The sequence below is a fragment of the Dromaius novaehollandiae genome, chromosome 3 (assembly GCF_036370855.1).
Source record: "Dromaius novaehollandiae isolate bDroNov1 chromosome 3, bDroNov1.hap1, whole genome shotgun sequence".
Classification (NCBI taxonomy): domain Eukaryota; kingdom Metazoa; phylum Chordata; class Aves; order Casuariiformes; family Dromaiidae; genus Dromaius; species Dromaius novaehollandiae.
The window spans coordinates 121,665,651-121,686,385 of record NC_088100.1 but is presented as its reverse complement, the minus strand read 5'-3'; the positions used below and the strand labels follow the sequence as shown (position 1 = coordinate 121,686,385).

Genomic DNA, 20,735 nt, shown 5'->3' with positions numbered 1-20,735 from the left:
TTACTTTCAATCTTTACTTATTGTACTGCTAAGTCCTACTCACCTGCATAAGCTCTCATCAGTATAATTAAAGCTTGAACATCAGTGCCGTTGCAAGACTACTCTAACACTAATATCATTTAAAATTGCAACAGCTGGAGAAAAATTGGAGAAAACTACTTTTACTCACAAAGGTCTATAATCTATATTACTGCCCATTGTTGCTATAGACCTAGATAAAGCAAATCCGCTTACTCAGATGATGAAGGATATATAGACCATATCCATACACCTCCATCCTGCAGTCAGCCAAAAGTAACATCACTCAAGGGAAGAGCCCAATGAGTTCAGCAGGACCACTCATAGGTAGAGATGTAAGCTCATATTGGAGTGTTTCAGGAATAAGGTGCTAAAAGCGCAAGCTCCTTCAGGGCGGTCAGGGACCTTTTGAAAGATGGACATGATCTGCAGGTAATCAACTATCACCCCTCTAAGGCAGAGGGGCAAAACGGTCCACTTAAATCCTCAGTGCAGTGTTGGATGCACCTACGTGATTCAGACGGGTATCAAAGCTTCCTTCCCTACCTAATACAATCTGCATTAGATGAAGGGACTCAGCTGGCTTGAAAACCACATTTCTGCAAGCAGGGTGTTACTCCTGCTGCCACTTAAGTCCATTTAAAGGATACAAATAGGAAAATAGAATGAGAAAAACTTCTTTTGCTCCTTACAATAATTATTTGTGTGGTGGTAGAGCTTTTCAAACAGGCAATGCCAGTGCTTCTTCAGTGCACTGCTTATGAACCCTGCAAACACATGTTGGTGCCTACAAATCAACTGCAAACAGACCCTCCAAACATATGCAGCTGAACATGACAGGTTTGTGATGAGGGACAAATAGACAGAAAAGCTATGTGAATAATTGATTTTCTGGTTCATTAGTTGAATTGAAAAACTGAGGAACATTTTGTGATTTGAGTCAATCTGAAGTAATAATGATTCTGCTTTCCTGTCCAAAGGAGGCTCTAGAAAAACAATTTCATGTCAGGTTGAACAGTTAATCAGGAACCTCACTGTTCAGAAAGCCAGGAACTCAAAACTGTGAAGAACTGGGAATACATCAGCTAGCTGAAAGCACCTATGGGAGATGATTTTCTTAGAAAAAGCTGAAACAAAGCATTTTTGGTCTTCAGAAACATATTTCCTTCCATTTTAAATTATTTACATTGAAACTGCATTTTCCATAAAATGAACTACTCATCTGAAATAATTCTCCTTGTTCTATTAGTCAGGTATATTCTCCCTTGTTGAACTAATCTTTCTTGGTACAAGCAATATTCTTCTAATGAACATATGTAAAAAGCTGTAATTTTCTGAAATTGCACTACTCAAAATAAAACTGAAAGGGCCTACTATACAACATAGTACATATGAGAACATATTAACCTAGTGATATAAAATATAACAGACTTTGAACTGTGAATTTCTCAAATTTATTCATACTATGGCTGATTTATATTTGTAGAGTGATAGATGTCCTGCAAGATCACTTGAAATTGGAGACTTGGCTCTTCTCACACCAAGTTAATGTTGGAGTAAAACACATTCATTGACACTAGGTGGCATATTTGTATTATATCTGTACAGAAAGAGAGAGAGGGGAGCACAGAGATCAACAGAAGTTGCACTGTCACTTAAAAACATGGGAAATCAAATAGCCCTCAAGAGTGAAGCATTATCCCTGTGTAAAAAAAGCTTCTATTTAAACATGTTACAGTAGTTTCTACTGGTACCATGTAGAATCAAATGCATTCCTGCTTAATGATCAACGTAAAGTCAGAGTGGGGCTGCAAATATGCCTATACTGATTTGAAGGTTAGAAAAATTTAAGTTAGAAAAATTTAGGTTGGGAGGGACCTCTGGAGGTCATCTAGTCCCACCTTCTGCTCAAAGCAGGGATAACTTCAAGGACTAGCTGGGCTGCTCAGGGCCTTGCTTGTCCATCAGATTTTGACATCTCCAAGGGTAGAGATCGCACAGCCCTTCCGGGCTGCTATCCCACTGCTCAACCATTCTCACTGGGAAGCTCTTTTCCTGCCACTTAAGTTTTCCTCTGTTGCAACTCGCTGGCTCTCTCCCTTTTGCTGTGTGCCTTTGCCTCCTCTGCAGCCACCCTTCACATGGCAGGTTGCTGCAAAGCTAAGCCATGCGCTGCAGGTGCGGGATGCTCCTGCTCCGCAGTGGGACAGCACGTGAAGACACCCGCACCACACACACTTGCATTTGCCTGTTCTCCTCTGCCTTTTCTCATTTTGAAGAAAGCAGGGCAGGAGGTAGGGAAGGTGAGGGACTTTATCCAAGGTGCCCTTACAAAGCATGTAATTACAAAGTGCAAGTTGTTAAGCATGAATTATTAAGCGTGCGGTTACAAAGAGGGCCCACAAGATGTCAGCAGCTTTCCAAGTCCTGTCCTAACCGCAGCAGAGCCGGTATTCGGCCCACCGGCATCCTCAGAGGATGAGAGCCCACCTCAGTGACAGCCTGGGAAGAGCAGAGGCGGAAAGCACCACGTGTCTGTGCAGGGAACGGGCAGAGGAAGCATTCAAAGAAGTGGAAATGAGAAGATGAGATAGGAATTAAGAGCAGACACTGACATAATCTTCCTTTGAACATAGGAAAGCTCTGGAATAGCTCCTCTTTATCTCAGTGTTTAAAACTCAAATGAAACCCCTGGAGTGCCAACACAGATTGTGACACTCCTGTGTGGGAGTGACCACTGGTGGTTAGGTCTCCACTGGAGGACTGAAGGGAAAATGCCCTGCAAGAGCAGAGCAGGACCAGGATGGGACGTTGTGGGTTGTCTAGAATAAGGCAGTCAAGTCAAAACAGACAAGTGAGCCAGTGGGAATGAGGCTCTGGAAATGTGGAAGGGGAAGCAAAACCCCAGGAGCTTAAGGGACTCCAGCTGGCAGGGAGGACTTTGGCCAGGCAGCATTATCCCCAGCCTGAGGAGATGCCCACGGCTGACACAAAAAACTGAAGCTCCTCAAGCAAGAACCATTAACTGTCTAGTCTACGGCAGCACCACGGGAAGAGTAAGTAGAAAGAAAGACCTACCGAGAAGAAGAGGTAAGAACTCAGGAGGGGAGGGAGGAGGAAGACAGCTCAGGATAACTACTATTTTTTAAGTCTGAGCTTGGCAGCGTGCAAGACTTCTGAACAGTTATTTCTCAGTCAAGCTATTCCTCGTTGGACATTTTACTTGTGCAATTTCGTGTAGGAGGAAAGGACCAAGGGTTATCAGATGAGACCGGGAAATTTCTGCCTGCTCAGCCACAGCCATGGATCCTTTCTCGCGCTGTTTGACGTCTTTGGCCAGTCACCATTGCTGTGCACTGTCCTGTGCAAATGCCTAGTATCCTCCACCCAAGCTGGAAATGCATATACACGTTACAAAAAGGATAGCTTAAACAAGGTTTGGATTTCACTGCTGAGAATACTTTAAGAGGCCAAATAGAATGGGGAATGGAAGGGAAAGATCCACTTTTTCTTCTGCCAAAATATACAGTAAATAGAAGCTTAAAAATTAAAGTCAGAGCCATTAAAAGGGCCACAAACAGTAATTTGTTTTCCGATTTTACTGTGTAATACAGTAAAATGCAGACACTGAAACAGAGCAGTAGAAGCTTAAAAAGGTTTTAAAGATTACGGTTAACTTTGCAGTATTGGGGTGAGTGTCTGAAAGGCAGCACAAAGGAAAACTAAAACTACAGATAGGAGAAACCGTATAGATTAGACCACTAAAACAGGAGGATGGAAGAGAGGCAGGTCAGTGACACTATGGTCAGTCCCATTTGGAAATTCTGACCAGGAAAGTCCACACGTGGCACAACACCAGGTGAATGAACTACCTCAGCACAGGGCACAGGTCAGTGGCATAATTAATGCGTATCTTAGCCCAGTCATGGGCAGTCAAGGGTATTTTGGTGAACTGATGCAAAGCACTTGTCTTCTCCACTTTTAATGTGACTCAGACCAACACAGCACATAACAGGTTACTTCCCCTTCATCAACAACACAGCACCCATGTCAAGCTCATGATCTCGCTCTGCCTTTGCTGGCTGAACACCACCTCTCTAACAGCCAAACAACCCTACTGCATTGCCATGTCTCAGCTGTTTGAATGACTTATCTCAATATGTTAGATACAGTGGGGCTGTGAATAGCCTCATCCCCTTCCACCCTTTGGTTTTGATGCATCTCCAAAACGGTGTGAGGAAACTCTCGCAGCCCATGTGCCAGGAATGGGTCACACTGTGAAAGATGAGCAGAAGAGGACAGGTGACAGGCTACTGCTGACTGGTGAATGGGGGGAAAAATTCAGGAAATGCATGAAATCACATTGCATGACCATGAAGGGATTTATCACAAATGTATTCATGGGAGCAGGACACATGGAGGTCTGAACAGGGAGGTCATCATTCCTCTCACCACTTCATCGAGCAGAAATACATAGTTGGCTGCATGTAGTATGGTACTCAGTCACCTCTCTCCTTGCTCAGGCACAATCCCATCACTACATCATCCTCAAGTCAGGATTTTGCCACAGTATGGATGGGTGAGATTACCCAAAGCATTGTCAAAAGAAAAGCGATGGAGGCTTTACGTGCAAACTAGCACAGACATCTGAAGAACAGCCTCAGTGCAGTGTTTTTCAGAAACAAATGGCATTTTTTTCTCCAGTAACTTACACAACAGTGACAAAGATCCTGTCATGTGTTCCTAAAAGAACATGATATTCTTGAAGGGGGAAGGCCCAGAAGAATTAGCCTCCAAGTATGTGCTAAGAGAGCACATAAATACGTATAGGAAAAAAGGGGAGGAAATATATGGGAAATTGCATTAAGGCAAGCAAAACAGAAATTCAAATTTTACCTGATGTAATGCAAACACTAGATCTCACCTTTGGTTAGAGATATAAATGGATATAATACCGTAATAAGGTCACATCATCTCCTGCCTTGTGTTAGCTACACCAGGAAACATGAGGAGGGACTTTTTAAAGGATTCAGTGTTGTCCTGTTTCCACTGATGTCAGTGAACATTCACACATCTTAATGAAGCATCTTTACGAAGCCAATGCTAAGCTCTTTTAAGAAAAATCAACATGTTTGGGGGTTCTGGTGTTCATTTTTTAATATTTTGAGCAGAGTGGAGAAATTATGAAGAAGTGATAGACTTTTGCTGCCTAAATACCATTTGTTTGCTCAGTTCTTGATTCTGAGGCCTTTCAAAATCAAAAGGTGGCAACAAATTGAGCCTCCTGTACAGTATAATGGCAATGGAGATTGACTATCTGGAATAATTTGTTCTTTCTTATAATGGAGGACAGTCCATGCATATTCGATGCTGAAGATGAACACACAAACTATGAACCCTAGGTACACAGAGGATAAATAGAAAGGGCTGAAGCAAGTGGACTGAGGGCCTAAAACTAGGATCTGAGAGTTCATGAAATCTATCTTGAGTACAGGAAGACAGAGGAGATTCACATTTTTCATGCAGAAAAGTTTTCAGTGAAAAAACAGGCTTTTTCAAAACCACCTCTCTCCCAACCAAAAACCTATCAGGATCACTGTCACTTTCTATTTTTCATGGTATTCTCTGTCATGTTTTACTGACTCATGTTAGAATTTGACAGACAATACTTTAGTGGTATTCGGGTCATCCACACTGAGAATGGGAATTCCATTCTTGTCTTTCCTTGTGTTTGAAATGCATGAATTTCTGCAGTCAGTTCAGGCTTGGATCCAAACCCTGATGTTACCATGACATGCAGTGCCACCTCCACGCAAAAGGACTATAACCCTCTGGTCTCTGAAAGGCAGAGGCAGCGCAATGAGCCTCCCTGCCGGACGGGGCACCCCAGGGTGTTTGCAGGCCACAGCTCTGCCTCTTCATCCTTGCTGCTGCCTTTGAACACATGGCAGGTTATTTAGATGGAGAGGTGAGTATATTTATCATTTATTGGTTTTACCTGAAGGGATACCTTATTTCTCAGCACACAGTATGCATCATCAGGTCCCATCTGCTTCACAGACTGAGAAAAAAGCAAACAGTACTGACCGGGAAGGCTGCAAATCCCACAGAAGTCAAGAAAAGTCTTTCCCTTCTTCTACTTAGGCTTTGGATCAAGTCCAAAGCAAATAGAATCAATTCTGTCCCAAAACTCAACAAAATACTCTGTTAAACTCTGCCTCCAGAATCTGCATGACTGTTTAGCCTCAAAGGAGTAACTACGAGCACTCAGTGCCTATAGTCAGTACTGAAGTAATTAAAAAGAGAACAAATTTAGAAACCCAGAATTGCAAAGTTACAGAGCTGCCATAGGACCTGAAACCACTATATGGACTAACTCTGGACTAATGCCTCAGCCTGACTTAGTACGGTGACTCAGAACCCACTTAATTATGAAACTGTTTCTGCTACACCTCAGTACATTTACAAGTGCGTTAATTAAACCGTATTAACTGCTGGGTGGAAAAGAAAAAAAAGAAACAAAGAATATCATGAGCTTGGAGCCTTTGATTCCTATCTTCACCAATTGCAGGGACATTTTAAATCTTCAGTTCTCACTGAAATTATAAGATCCTAAGTGCCTAAATCGCTTTCTAATAGAACTAAAGGTAGAAGTGCATGTGCACACATGCAAAAATTAATATGAATGAAATGTTTATCCTCAATTACTTTAACAACATTAAATACTTTCAGTTTTAAAGTGGCCACAACTTAGTTTAGCTCCGTAACTTAAGATATATCAAAACAAGGCATGTTAATTTTTAATGAATACACAGTAAAATGATTTCTTACAACAAAGTTAAAAGCAAGTTCTCAGATTACAGTCACTGCCTCCTAGTTGCTATTAAAACTAACCTTTTTTTTCCCCCAGCATTATAACGGAGGCCTATTTCAATAGGCTGTAATTGAGTTTCAGGTAGAGAAAGCAACTGGAGGGTGAAGGCACAATTTTTCGAATCCTGCCGTTTTAATCACATTTTCTCATTTAACTACACCTTTAGAGTGGAATTAACCGGAATTTCATTAATCTGCTTCAAAAGTCACATCTTTCGTCCATTCAGATTAATGTTCCGGCAGGACCCTATGCAGAGAGGGCTGGCGCGAGCTGCCACCTCGGCGAGCACGACGGGGTTTCAGCGAGCCCGCTTCGGGGATGGGCCCCGTGTGAGATGCTGCGGGGCAAGGAAGGGCGCAGGGCGGGAGCTGCGCTTTGGCTCGGACCCTCGGCGCTGGGATGCCGGCAGAGGCCACTGGAAGGTTGCATTCAAAAGTGCACTCCCGATCCCAATTAAAACGCCAGGGCAGATGCACCCTCATTAAAGCGACTGCTTAGGATATACAGACAGACTAGCAAGAAGAGACAGTTTCTTAGAAATAACTGACAGTGATTTTTTTCTGCCTTGAAATGCTCAGCTACTTTTTTAGGGCTTGATCCTTCCCACACCTCCAAGTATACTGCTTCACTACGACGACACACACAAACCAGGATATGCATATGTACATTTGTAGGCTTACACACAGATTTATATTGCCTACAGGGTGTTGATAAAGCTAATATATTTTAAAGCATTTTAAGCTTACAGATTTATGGCTCCAGAATTGCAGAAAAGTGATGGTACTGCCACAAGATAATAAAATGAGTTTTTCATCTTTAAAACATCTTTATTCACTCATGTCAAAATACCCAGGGATATTTTGGTGCTAAAAAGGGCTGTGGAATACACTTACTTTTCTCTGCTAGTAGGCAAAGGTTTGCCTCCTTTTTTTCCCCTCACTACTCTGGGCATCTATTATATAGTAAGATATTCTATCATGGCAAAAAATCAAGACTTCTCTTTTATCCTCCTTGTCCTGTAGCAATGCCTGGAAATCCTGATCAGTAAAGTGATAAGTGTTCTTCAGGAGCAGGCAGCAAATGCAAATTTAGCAAAGAGCATTTATCAAATATAAATACAGAGTCTGTGCTCTCAGGATTATCTGATTTTTCCCCTAACGGCAAAAAATCCACATGAATTTGAAATCCTAAATTTATTTTTCAGTTTAATGACAGTGAGAGGCAAAGTATGTGTGAGCTCTATGTGGTGGGCAGAGTATACAGTAACTGCCAGCATGGCAGGCATGATTTACTGGGATATAGAGTCACAGGATATAGAGTCACAGAAACACTGGTGGGAAGAGACCCCGGGATGCTCCTCCTAACACAGCCCAGCATGCAGTTTGCCTTATCTGCAATGAGAGCACGTGCTTGGCTCATATTCCACCTGACGTCCACTGTGATCCCCAGATGCTTTCCAGCGGGGTTACTGCTCAGCCTGCACTGGTGCATGGGGTTTTTCTGCCCTGGGTGCCAAGCTCTGCCCTTCTCCTTGCTCAACTCTGTGAGGTTTCTGTCAGCCCAGTACTCAAGGTGCACAGGGGCTCTCTGATCTGAAGCTTTATTGACTGGTACGTCAACAAATTAGCAGTGTGCACAAATTTACTGAAGGTGCTCTCTGTCTCTTGACACTGCTGAGGATACTGAGTGATGCTGGCTCCACTACTGATGTGGGTGCTCTGCTCACCAGTGGCCACTGATGGGTGTCAAGCCATGGGGCACCACCACTTGAGCCCAGCAGTCAGCCAGCTTCTACCTCCCCCAATACATTGTGTGTGTAGGTACTGAACACCTTTAATTGACTGACCTGCTCTCATCCCACAAACTCATCTTCCCTGAACCTATTCTCCAGGCCAGGCTCCTACCAGAGTTCCCATTGCCATTCTCATTTTTTTCCTCAATGTACTCTTCCCTCTCTCTCCTGCTCCAAACTGCCTTTGCCTGAAGCACCATTCTTACATTAATTATCAAAGAGCTTTATACTGCAGAAGAGTATTGTCTCAAGCCTCCACTGGGACTTGTGGCTTTTTCTTCTATAGCCTGAGAACATACCAAGGCATGGCCCCTACCAGCCCTGACGCTGAGATGCATGCTCTTCGGGGACATTTTTAAAGGTTTTATAAATATAACAGCTAGTTTTTCCTTTTAGTCCCAGTATTAAATATTTGGATTTGCAGCTCTATCCATACCCTGGCTTTCCCTGCTTCCTGTGAAAACAGCTATCTGGGACTCGGATAAGCTCAAGCCCTTGACTACCTGTCACCTCACTCTAACCTTCCCTGTATTTCTAGCAATGCAAACAATAAATACGCAAAAGTGGTCAGAGCAGAATAATCAGATAATCTTTTGCCAGCTTCAGAACTCCAAGACTTAGTTGCAAATAGAAATGGGGAAACTCTGGCAAATGATGGCCCAGACTGTGGCTTATAACTATGTGAGTTGCTTTGCCTGGGCTGTGTGATAAAAATGTCAATGGGACTCCAGCCAGAAATGACCATCCACCAAATGACCATCTGCTTTCAAGTGCAGATTTGGGGATTTCGGGCAGAGACGAAGCACAGCAGTATTACTTCTACAAAACTAAATGCACTTAAAGCTACCTTAGGAAATTCAAAGGTGACAAGAAACAAAGACTCTGTACAATACCTTCATAGGAGCGAGCTGGATAGGAGTGATACATGAGGGGTCCACCATAGGCTTTGGCCTGTTCGCTGTGTCTGCTAACAGGCTGTGCCACTGCTGAGGTAGTCCAGTGAACTTCTGCTCTCGGTGATCAAATCCAGTGTGAACCCGATGTTCAAAGTTAGAAGGCCCAGAAATTTCAAGCCTTTTCTTTTTTTTTCCGAACATGGTGGAAAAACCTGGAGAAGTCATGAGGAAACAGGAAAGAAAGAAAAAAAATCTTTAAGCTTTGTTTCTGTCTGTAGCCACTCTCTCTACTGTATTGATTATTTCAGTATACATTACTAGCCTAACGCTTGCATGAACTTTGCTCTACAAATACTCTCTTTGAGGTCTATGTAAGGAAAGCACTTGTCCGACCTCCTATCACAGAATCTGAGATTTTAACTAACCTGCTCTCTAATATATGCACATTCATATTACCTTAAGAAATGAGGAAATGCTACTATCCCCAGGAGAGAAAGTCTGAGATCCTGCTTTCTACTCATCTGTGGGCTGACCTGCTCGCATTGCAGGACACAGTCTATCAAAGTTCCTAACCCTGAGCCTTCTGTACCTGCTGCAGCAACATACAGTTTTGCTTAGGGACAAGATCCAGATTAGTCATAGCCTAACATGGCAGGAGAGTAAACACACAAAGAACTTCAAACTATACACCAGATCTTGGAGTAAAGACAGTTCATTCCAGTTGAGAATCTGGTCCTTACTTGTTCATATCTAGATTTCACCTAGCAGAAACGAAAGGAGGATTTACTCATACACCATCTCAGTGACACAAAATCGACAAAGAGCTTGGATCTAATTCTAACCTGTCCTAAGTACTTTCATCTGTTTTTGTAAAGGGCTCTACTTACCCCTGATATCAGCTCATATAATAATTACATTGACGTGGTGCGACTTGTCTTTTGGAGAGAAATGATTTGCTGTGAGAAGCAAGTCATGCATTGAGTACCAACAGCTAGACAGAGCTGCATCCCCACAGCAAAGGATGACATGCAACTGCATTGCTGGGTGGGGGAGAATTGGCCTTGTGTGAAGCACCTGGTTTTATGCCCTTTGGCAGGTGCAGCTTGCTAGCTCCTGGCTAGCAAATTCAGCCGGGGTTAGTTACAGCAACAACCCTGCTCATTTTGAAGGGCGGCAGGAGTAGAGAGCACCTTCTCTGCTCTACAAGTATTGTGTGGGAAGTCTGTCCAGTCCTTGCGCAGGCTGTGCAAAGAGAGCAGCCTTCTACCACCGACTGCTGGAGTACATGGATGCATGTGCATCACTGAGCAAGGAGACCTGCAAAGGAAGCGTGGCCTTCCCAGCTTACATCTCACTGGCAGATGTCTAGTTGGATCTAGCCTCCCAGTGAAGCTATCCTTTAGAGCACTGGCTTAGCAGACAGAGCGCTTTCTGGGTTGACTATATTAGTTATTATGTACTGACAAGAGTGGAGATCGGTTAGTCTCAATCTCTGTTTAACCTACTCAACCTATTCTCAACCTACTGTTAACATCCTAGGAGGGTTTAACTGTAGGTATCTCTAGTGAACAAAATCCTCCAGAAACTACTTGTTGTGTTGCGAACTTGGATGTTTTTGCAATCAATCAGTGTCACAGCATGGCACCATTCCTAGAAGCTGAGAGATCAGCTGAACTTAGGTTTTTGCTTCAAGGACTGGGAGAGCCTTTCCTTGTGGAAAGGAGGAGGAGCTATTCGCACTACGTGTTTACCAACATCAGCACAGAGCACATCTAGCTGGTGTGCAACGGCCGGCAGCTGGTCAGAGGTACTCAATTTGAATTATTTTGTCTGCAAAATATTTGTTCTGAGTCAGAAAAACTGAGAAATACTTGTCAGTTTGGGAACTTGCTCCACGCTTGGTTCTTATCATGCCTTTTGTGACAATTTCAGATGCTTTTCATTGTTTCACAGTTCAGCCTCATTTTGGTCATTCCTAGGATGAATGTTTGGATTTGCCTTCTTCCTCTGGCTGATGAAGGCGACAAGGGGTGTTTGCATGGCACTTAGGAGGCAAAAGCAGACAGCTGAGGAAAGAAAAATCAGAGGCATAGGGAAAGATAAATGAACTACATATTGAAAGAGAGGAAGGTCACTACATCAGTATAGGAAATAGCCAATACACCTGTCATTTGGATTAACCCTTGGGTTTGGCAGGCCCGATCTCACAGCAAAGTAGAGCCTAATGATTTTGTCTAGGCAAGTTCAGAATTGACATTTCCTAAGGACTCCAGAAACCTGCTGCCTGAGGGAAGGAGAAATTCCTGGCCACATGGAAACAGAGAGAGGTTCTGTTGCTTTTCAATGAAATACTTTCCTGTTCTGGAAAAATCCTGTCAGTTTGCTTTCTGTTGTCTTAAAATAGACCTCCATCTTTATCTCATCGTCATTTCAAGTGGGACTTGGTAAGTCCTAGAGCAGCAAGAACAGAAGCATCTGACTGAAACAGCTGGGCAGGGAGGCCAGCAGCTCTATAAAATGGATGTATATCGCAAGAGACACTTAGCTGTAAAGATGCCAATCTAACTTTTTGATTCTGGAGGTACAACTGTTGGAGATGAAAAGAAAAGACGGTCACATTTCTGCTGCGTAAGAGATGGGATGAAAATCAGATATTTATTCCATTCTCATTCCATTCATCAGTTTATTTAAGGATTAGGCCCATTATTTGGAAATTGATCCCTGACTGCTTAATAACTTCCCTCTGTGTATTTGCAGATGACTGTCTCCCTTGTGTGTGTTTCTTCAGGCAGAGCACACCTGCTTCTGTTTGCCTTTCTTCACAGGTCTTATCTTCTAAACCTCTCTGGTTTTGTTCCCCGTCTCTGAACTCTGCCCAGTTACTCTATTCTGTCTGACACGGGCTGTTCTTTCGTCTCTCTCCATCTCTTATTAACTCGGGCATCTTTTTAACATTCCTTTCCTGAAAGGTGTTATCACTTTGCTACTTGCGCCGTCTTCCAGTTCCCACACTGTGAGCCACTCTCCCCCCTCCTTTTCAACAGCACATCAGTACCTCGTGGTTTCTCAGTGCTCAACCACCCTGCTGCCACCAGCCTGGATCTGGTCTCAGTCAGGCTCTAAGAAACCAGGACCCCAATTACAGGAGCAGAAGTGTTTCCAGTTTTCATGTTTGGTCTCAGTTCAAAGGTTATTTTTAAGACTCGAACAAGACGAGCCTGCAGTTTTGTTAGTAGCTGGCATTTGCCATTCATCTGTTGGGCTCCGCAAATCACAGCCGGCTTCAAATCAATAGGAGTGGATTGACTTCATTTACCCTCTGGGATTTGAATCTATAAGGCGAATTGGAGTCACATTTAGACCATCGGTTCCAGAAATGTACTTCTTTATGTAATCAATGCCAGTATTTGCATGGTTTCAAAACAGCATGTAGGCCCTAATGCAACTGTTAGATGCTTAGAGTTCTCCAGAGCCCAAAAAGACACTAGAAAAAAAACAAGCAAGCTGGCAATGCAGCAGCATCACCATTTTATTTTAATATACTGCAAATTAATTCAACAAGACATTACTCTCTCTTGGTTTCAAACTGCTTTTTGTTAAATTGCTCTTTTTTGTTTTAATACTACTGCAGCTAGAGGTAAATGTGAAATCTGGCCCAGTGGTAGCTACCAGCGTGCAGCACCTCTGCTTCCTCAGGAGAATATTTTGGTCTTGATTCTGACACCACACTTTCACAACAGGGAGTCGGGTATGAAGTATGGGCAAGTGGGACTTGCCTTCCCTTTGGACTGCAACTCATGCTTAGATCAGCTTAAATCAACCACGCAACCAGAGCTGGGGAGACGGAGGTACCGGCACATCACATCGTGAGGGACGGACTTGCTTCCCTGCGAGGACCCAACTCAGCCATGGGGGTGAAGACACAAGTGATACGTATTGCTGAGGCTGGAGAACAGCTCCTGCGGGCCTTCTAGCTGTGACCGACGGCTGAGGAAACCTGGCTGAAGATGGCCACGTTCCCTCGCAGCGGATAAGAACGGCTCTGGGCAGGGCAGCCTTCCCACCAGCTTCGGGAGCGGCGGCTAGGCGTTACAGAAGTGATCAGAGCCTGGCTGGCTCTGAGGGATATGAATAATAAATGCTGTGTACTGGCTTTTCACTTCACTAGCCAGCAGGGTCCCTCCATTTCACTGAAAGGCAACACTGACTTTTCCTCACCCTGGTTCCTTTAAATTGCTATAATTAATACACATAATAATTCTAAGGAAATTTCATTTCCCTGATTTCTCTCAAAGAATAGAGCCTTCTATGCAACTGTAGGCATAGATACAAAATGTTATATAACACACATCATGTACATGTTTTTGTTTTGCTGGAAGCAAACGTTTTGCTGGATTTATATTATGCTCAAACTGGGGTTTGTGAACAGAAGGTTAAGTGACAACTAAAGCTCAGATTGCAGCTGTGCATGCTCTACACACAAACTGATCCTGGACAACAGTCGCTACGGGGTGGATGGATACCACAGTCCAGAACAGGTTTTCAGGAGAAGGGCTACAGCTGCAACTCCCAGAAACTCCTCAGATAATCTGAAGCACCCTGTTTCCATGATTATGAAATCCCAGGCACATTTGCACCAGTGTAAAACAACGGCTGTTGTACAGTCAATAGTCATGTGGTCATATTGGAATAATTCATACTCTTAATGCATTTTCTGAATTAGTCACAAATAATTTTTTTAAAGCGCATTTTCTCAAAAGAACAATTTTGACTCCTCCCTCCTTTTTAGACCAGAATACTGAAATAGAGCTGCCTCAGGAATGCATCTGAGACCGTGAGCTGGGGCCAGCCAAGCTAGTGAAACCTCCTGCTTGTCTCTTAAGAGCCCTGGTTCAGTCCCTGATATATCCCCAACAAGGTGGTTGGCACTGAACCTCAAAAAGGAGTGATGATTAATTCTTTTTGTCCTACCCTTCTTGATACTCATTTAATCAGGTGAGGAAGTAGAAAACATTCTGGACAAGTGAATAAGTGAAAAAGCTCTCCAAGGTCTATAAACTGTTTTGGGAATAAGAGGTAACTACATGCCAGCTGCCGAAGACAAAGATGATTAACCTCCCCAATCACCCAGGATGCTGGAGACAACATGTGCAAGGCCAACATGACAAAACTTCTATCAAGAGCACAAAATGCATCCTATTACCAAAGAAGTTTATCCAGGTGCCCATCAATGTTCCGCCACCCAAAACTGCAACCCTTTCGCTGTTGTGGCAGAGCACAGCATTAGTTCTTGACAACAGGAAAACATCCCACAGACAGCCAAGCAATCACCTCCATTTAACAAAGGAAAGTGACTGCAAGGAAGCTATGCAGGGCTGCCTGTAAGGCATGGCGATCTCTTGCTATCCTCCGTGTCGGAGTGCTCACAGTTAACCTAATTCTTCCTGAGAGCAGCCAACATAGTCATGAACAAGCCAGTTCTCTTGGCAAATGCTGCGTTTATGTCCGGTACCTCCTGTGCTCACCCCTACAGAAAGAGAGGAAATGAGAGCTGTCATATTCCTAATTTGTTACTATTTCTGTTGAGATGAATACAACCAGGATACCTGTCCTCTATTCTTTGTTTGCATGTGCTTTGCTAATGAATAATCTGGCTGATTTCAGCAACACATACGTGGTGGATACAAGGGGATAATCAACACCAGAGGGTCTGGTGGAGCCTATCCTAACAACATCTACTACCAACAGCATTGGTCTTGAACTAGCTCACTGCTGTGGGTACAGTGGGATGTTTCTATAGGAGGACTTCACTTGTCCTTATGTTGAAATGTACCAGTAATCAGCACATTCATTTTGTGTCTATAAATGGAAATTTTGGAGGAGGCAGTCCTTCAGTTACAGTAACCAGAGAGGTTAGTAAGTGTGATGTCATATGACCAAAAGCAAGTCTGTTCCCGACTTGGAAAAGTTTGAAAAGAAAGTCATGTTTGCATTAAAACTGCTCTGCTGAGGAGTTCCTCTAACCTGCAGTCTAACCATGACATAATAGCCCAGATAAGACACTTTTTCTTTACGAGAAAGCAGCATTACTGCTACAGGTATAAATATGCCATGACTTTACTGAAGCCACACCAGAAAAAATAGAGGTGACGTTTACTGGAGGAAAACACAACAGTGATGGAGAAAACAGAACTTAAGCACTGCCTCTCCTTCTGATGATGGTCATGAAACCCAACACACTGCCTCCCCCAGCTGTGCTGATAGCAAATGGGGGAGCAGAAGAAAACACCAGGATAAATCTGTGACCTATAATCTATATCTCATATCTATCATAGGCCTTTGTTCTAGATATAATCAAGAAGTCCAAATTTACCTCATTCGATATCCTATATGAGAAGAACGACACTCTCATTCCCTACGGGAGCTGCAGGCCAAAATCTGTGACGGGTCAGATTGGTGCAAGCTCCTGGAAGCCGGTAGAGCTGCACCAATAACACCGAAGAGAACCAGCTATTAGCACAGGCATGAGGAAAATGCCTAAAAAAGGCTCCCTGATGAGACCTTCTGTGCTGCAAGTGGGTTGCTCCAGCTTCCAGATCCCAAGCAGCAATGCAGAAGGCTTCTGAGCAGGGCTGGTCGTCCCCTCCCCGGGGGCATCTGTATAGCGTGGGGCATTACGAGAGTGCCCTTAAAGGCACATATTCTCTCTGTATATGTCAAACACTGCATATTTTGGAGCCCTCAAATGACCTAATTTCTGAAGCTCCACAGTCTCCTCCATTACTGTGACTTGGGGGCTGGCAGCGGCAGCAGATGCCCTCTGAGGCTGAGGGACGGCAGCGGCGGGGCGGAGCGTACCACCTTGGAAAAAGGTGCTTGAACGCGGCCCCGGCTCTCCCCGGGATATCAGCAGCCAGCAGGAACATTTTGGAGGCCGCGGGTGGGAGGAAGGCAGCTCTCCTGCCTGCCCAGCCTCCCCTCGTCCCCGCAGAGGGCACTGGGGTGTCCCCGCCGCAAGGCTCGGCAGCGCCCGTGCTTGCGTGGGCTACCGCCGTGCCGGCACCCAAGGAGTGGCATCGGGGTCTCCTGCCCCTCCGCTGCACCGTGCTCGGGGTGGCAGCACGCAGACGGAGGCACAGGAAGCCCGTAGGTCTCCTACCACAGTGCGAAAGCGCTAGAGGTTTAGCCACAGCACATCCCAACGGGTTAATGCTTTTCCATAAGGCTGTAGTTTCTTTAAAAGCTGTCTCGTAACGTCACAGTCTTTGCGGTTCTGAAGTTTCTGCTGGAGAAAGGAGGGCTGCCAGCTCCAGCGGTGCGGGCTGAACACCAACAGTAGAGCTCCCTCCAGCTGCTGCCGGAGCAGAGGTGAGACCGAGAGCATACCACCAAGAGCGAGCACCGCATCCTTCCCTTGACTTACTGCCGTTCCTAATAAACTGAGTTACATGCTAATCAGCACACTCTGGCTATTAGAGCTATGCCAGACTTAGAATAAACGCTTCCTTTTCATTTCACTCCTTTCTATGCACAAACATATTTCACAGGGGGATCCACTGAAGACCAAAGCACATTGGGCTCCCGCATCAGTCCAAATTTCCTGCATGACCTCTGGTGAGGGATCAGGCCTCCACAGAGGAATCCGGGGTCCTTGGACCCCAGTCAGCCCTGCTGAGAGCAGGGGAAATCTCCCTGCCTGCTGCGGGGTGGCCCACACTTCCCTTAGAGCAGCCCTCGGTCCCACCGCTTTCAGCCCATCTCCATTCCCGGACGCCCATGCAGCCTCGGAGTTGGGCGAGTCTGTTCAGGTTGGAGCAGACAGGCCTCCTTTAGGCCAGAAAATCTACCAGACTCTGGCCGCAAGTTCGGATACAGCAAGAAGTCCAGCATTACAGACACAACACAAAAAGCACGAGTGCCACTGCTAGAACAGAAACACAGGAACTCTCCAGCCTTCACCAACTTGTTTCAGGCCACTGAAAACTACCTATGTCCAAAATGCGCACAGAGATACCTGCCTGTGCAAGCTCCAACATTTTGCGTGGCCTCTACGCAACACCGTGCTGCTGTAAAGAACAATAAAGTTATGCTTAGGGCACTGTTAAAGACTTGCAGCGATACACGTCCTACAAAAAGTTAAAACCACGTGCGGCTCTTATCCCCGAGTTTTTCCCGTCGGCTCGTGTTCAGAGATGACAGGTTGCTCTGTCCATCCAGTCTCACGTGCTCTGACTGCATCCCATGGCTTTGGCAGGCTGTCTCTCCCCTTTACGCAAGATCAGGGGATACTCGGAGGGGCTGACAAAATGAAGAGCTGAAGTCCAGTTTTACGCACAAAGCCCAAGACAACATATTTTGCATTTACGGCATGTAAAATCTGAGGTAGTTGGAATAAAAGGAAAAAAAGGATACCTTGAATCCTAAGATTAATGGCTTTCTGTATATTTTTTCATACCCTAAATAAAAATAATATAGTAAATCCATCAAATGGGAAAAGAGAACCTGTTTAATTCTGGCTGACTTACAGAGTGACCATATGCCAGATCCTGCTCCTGATAAAAAAGTGGGAGCCTTCTTTTTTTTCCCTCCTAATAGCTGCTCATTTATATTAAAAACGAGGGAAAGAAGAAAGGTTTATTTTGTCTTGTAGCTTGAAAACTACCAAGGAATTCCAGAGCATCTGATGAGAATTAACGATAGCAACTAGCATCTGAAATGACCCAGCAAACTAATACCAGAGCAAACGACTGTGGAATTTTGACATATATAAAAATACACATTAACCTTATAAAGCTAATAACTATAATAATAACATGAGCCATGTATTTTTACCTCAAAAAACAGTGCTTTTAACAATTGTGTACTCCAGCTATAGATGCCCTGTTTTTTTTTTTTTCCTATTACAGTGATTCGGCAGTCAAATGCTGTGTCCTATTAAGCCAACAAAATCGTTTGTGCTTCTATAGCAGCACCTGGTAATAATGCCGAGCCGCCCTGGGAAGTCTGCGAGTATTTCTTATGTGAACCTTTCCGGTTCGCAGGCACGTGGCTGGGTTGTAAATATTCACCCAGGAGGGGGGCATATTTCATCATCTGTCTCAGCCCAGCAACACGTTTTCCTTTTAACGACTAACAATTAGTTCATTTTCAATTATTAAGAGTACACTGCATTAAGTTGGGCCGTTTTTATTTCTTCTTCCGTGATTCCCTGTGGTTCTTTTACTGAGTAATCAGCATCAACCCCTTTCAGCACCAAAACGGGCAAGCTATTAACATCAGAAAATTGGCTTCGTGCTCGCTGAATATTCATCTCTCCCAAGACCAGGACGGCCACCTGGTACAGAGCGTGGCTGGATGCATCTATTTCTGCGTTTCCTCGGGTTCGGGGGACACGGCCAATTCAAATCAAAGCGCGGCTGACACCCACGGCGTCCCCTTGCCCGCAGACCCCACCTCAGCCATTTCTACCCCAAAACCTGGTCGCAACCAAGAGCATTTCACTTTTAAGAACTGGTGCATCATTAGAAACATAAAGTAATGTGCATGCTTTCAAAATGGGAGAAGAGTGCCGGTAGCTTTCCTCTGATAATTAGTTAATTACTAATAATAGTTTCCTGTAGCACAGGGACTTCAGCTATTCTCTTACAGAGCAAACAAAATGCAGTAATACATCATGAGCTTTGCCAGCTTCCATTCACGGTCGCTGATTAATTGTAACCTTTTCCAATATTTGATCATAAATGAAAGGGTATGAGTTGTGAAGCACAAATTAAATTAACGTGTCAAGCCAGCTTGCATAGCCAGTACTTTTAGATAAATGTGAGCAGAGCAAGTATTCAATCTTGAGGAGAAAGCTAATGTCTGCCTATTGACTTATGGTAGCATAAATCGCTAAGCAATACTCTGTAAGCGAGAGGTACATGAGTTCTCCTTTAGCTTCCACTGGTGGAGCTCCCCTCTGCAAGGGGAGGCACGTGAAAGGAGACCAAGGATAAAACCCAGTAAAGTCGAAATTCAGGAGTCCATCCGGATAGGCACAGCGTGCGATAGTGCACCCGCTCCCAGGGCCAGGCCAGGAAGAGGTGCCCCTGCTAGGGCTGCGGGGACGGTGGGGACGAGGGAGCCGCAGGAGGGCAAGCCCTGCCGCCGTCCCCTGGCATCGCTGGCCACGCAGCGCCCGACCAGCACGGAAAGCAAAAATTCGTTTTTGACACAGGAGACAGGAAAAACCTTACCTTGATACTAAATTAAACGTATTTTACTACTGTATTTTAGCACAACACATGCAGAGCTGGGTGTCGACTGTTAAATCTCAAGCTTCGCCTTCTGGCCAGCGGCTCTCATCCACTTGCTTACCTGCTTTTCTGCTCTTTTCTTTCTTTCCATCTTTTTTACAGAATGAAAGCCAAGCCTGTGGGCCATGATAAGGGCAGGGAGGAAACCTGCAGAAGAAACTCATTCTGGCTCACTCTAAGTATTTTGCATTGCTGCACGGTACCCGCATGCACACATAACCACATATGCATATATAAGTGAGGCGAACGTTAAATATTTTGCTAAATTTAGGAATAGCAACGACAACAGTTCCGTATTTCTTGCTTCCTTTAAAAATTGCTCTAAGCTTCTTGGTGGGGATCTTTTGCTGGCTGGAATCAAAAGATGATTTTCGCTAGCAAAAAATGTGTGTCTTGATTGGAGATGTAAATTTTTAAAAGGAATTTATCCCAAATTTTCTACTTCTATTTCCCAGGCAATTCCTGGGAAAGCAGAGCGGTTTGAATGAGAAGCCAATAAAGCTAATGGAAAGGCTCTTAAAAGCCTCACTGGGTTTCAGATCAGGCCTGACACGTCGCTGAGACTCTGCGCAGTGATCATCTGCACGCCGCACCGCCGTCGATGTTATGGGTGCTCACAGGGACCTTAGAAAGGCTCTTCTGGTAAAGGTGCAAGAGTGAAGCACATCTACTTCCCTTAAAAAAAATGCTGATATGTTTTTCTGATAAAAAATCATACCTAGGATGCAGGATTTTCCAAGCAGACGATTCCCGCGGATAGCTCAGGAGCCCTCCGGCAGCTCAGCGAGCAGGGCTCTCGGTCGCTCCCTCGTCTCACATTTCGCTATTGCAGAGGAGGGAGAGCACGGACGGCGCGCAAA

The 20,735-nt window shown here is 44.5% G+C and overlaps 1 protein-coding gene across 7 annotated transcripts in view; it reads right to left on the bottom strand.

Moving 5' to 3' along the window:
- Positions 1-20,735, bottom strand: part of PAK5 (p21 (RAC1) activated kinase 5) — a 134,012-nt gene that overhangs the window by 50,869 nt on the left and 62,408 nt on the right. For all 7 annotated transcript variants that reach the window (XM_064509999.1, XM_064510001.1, XM_064510002.1 and 4 more), the window contains one exon: positions 9,578-9,792. In XM_064509999.1, coding sequence (XP_064366069.1) covers positions 9,578-9,792 — 215 coding nt within the window. The remainder of the gene's footprint in view (positions 1-9,577; positions 9,793-20,735) is intronic.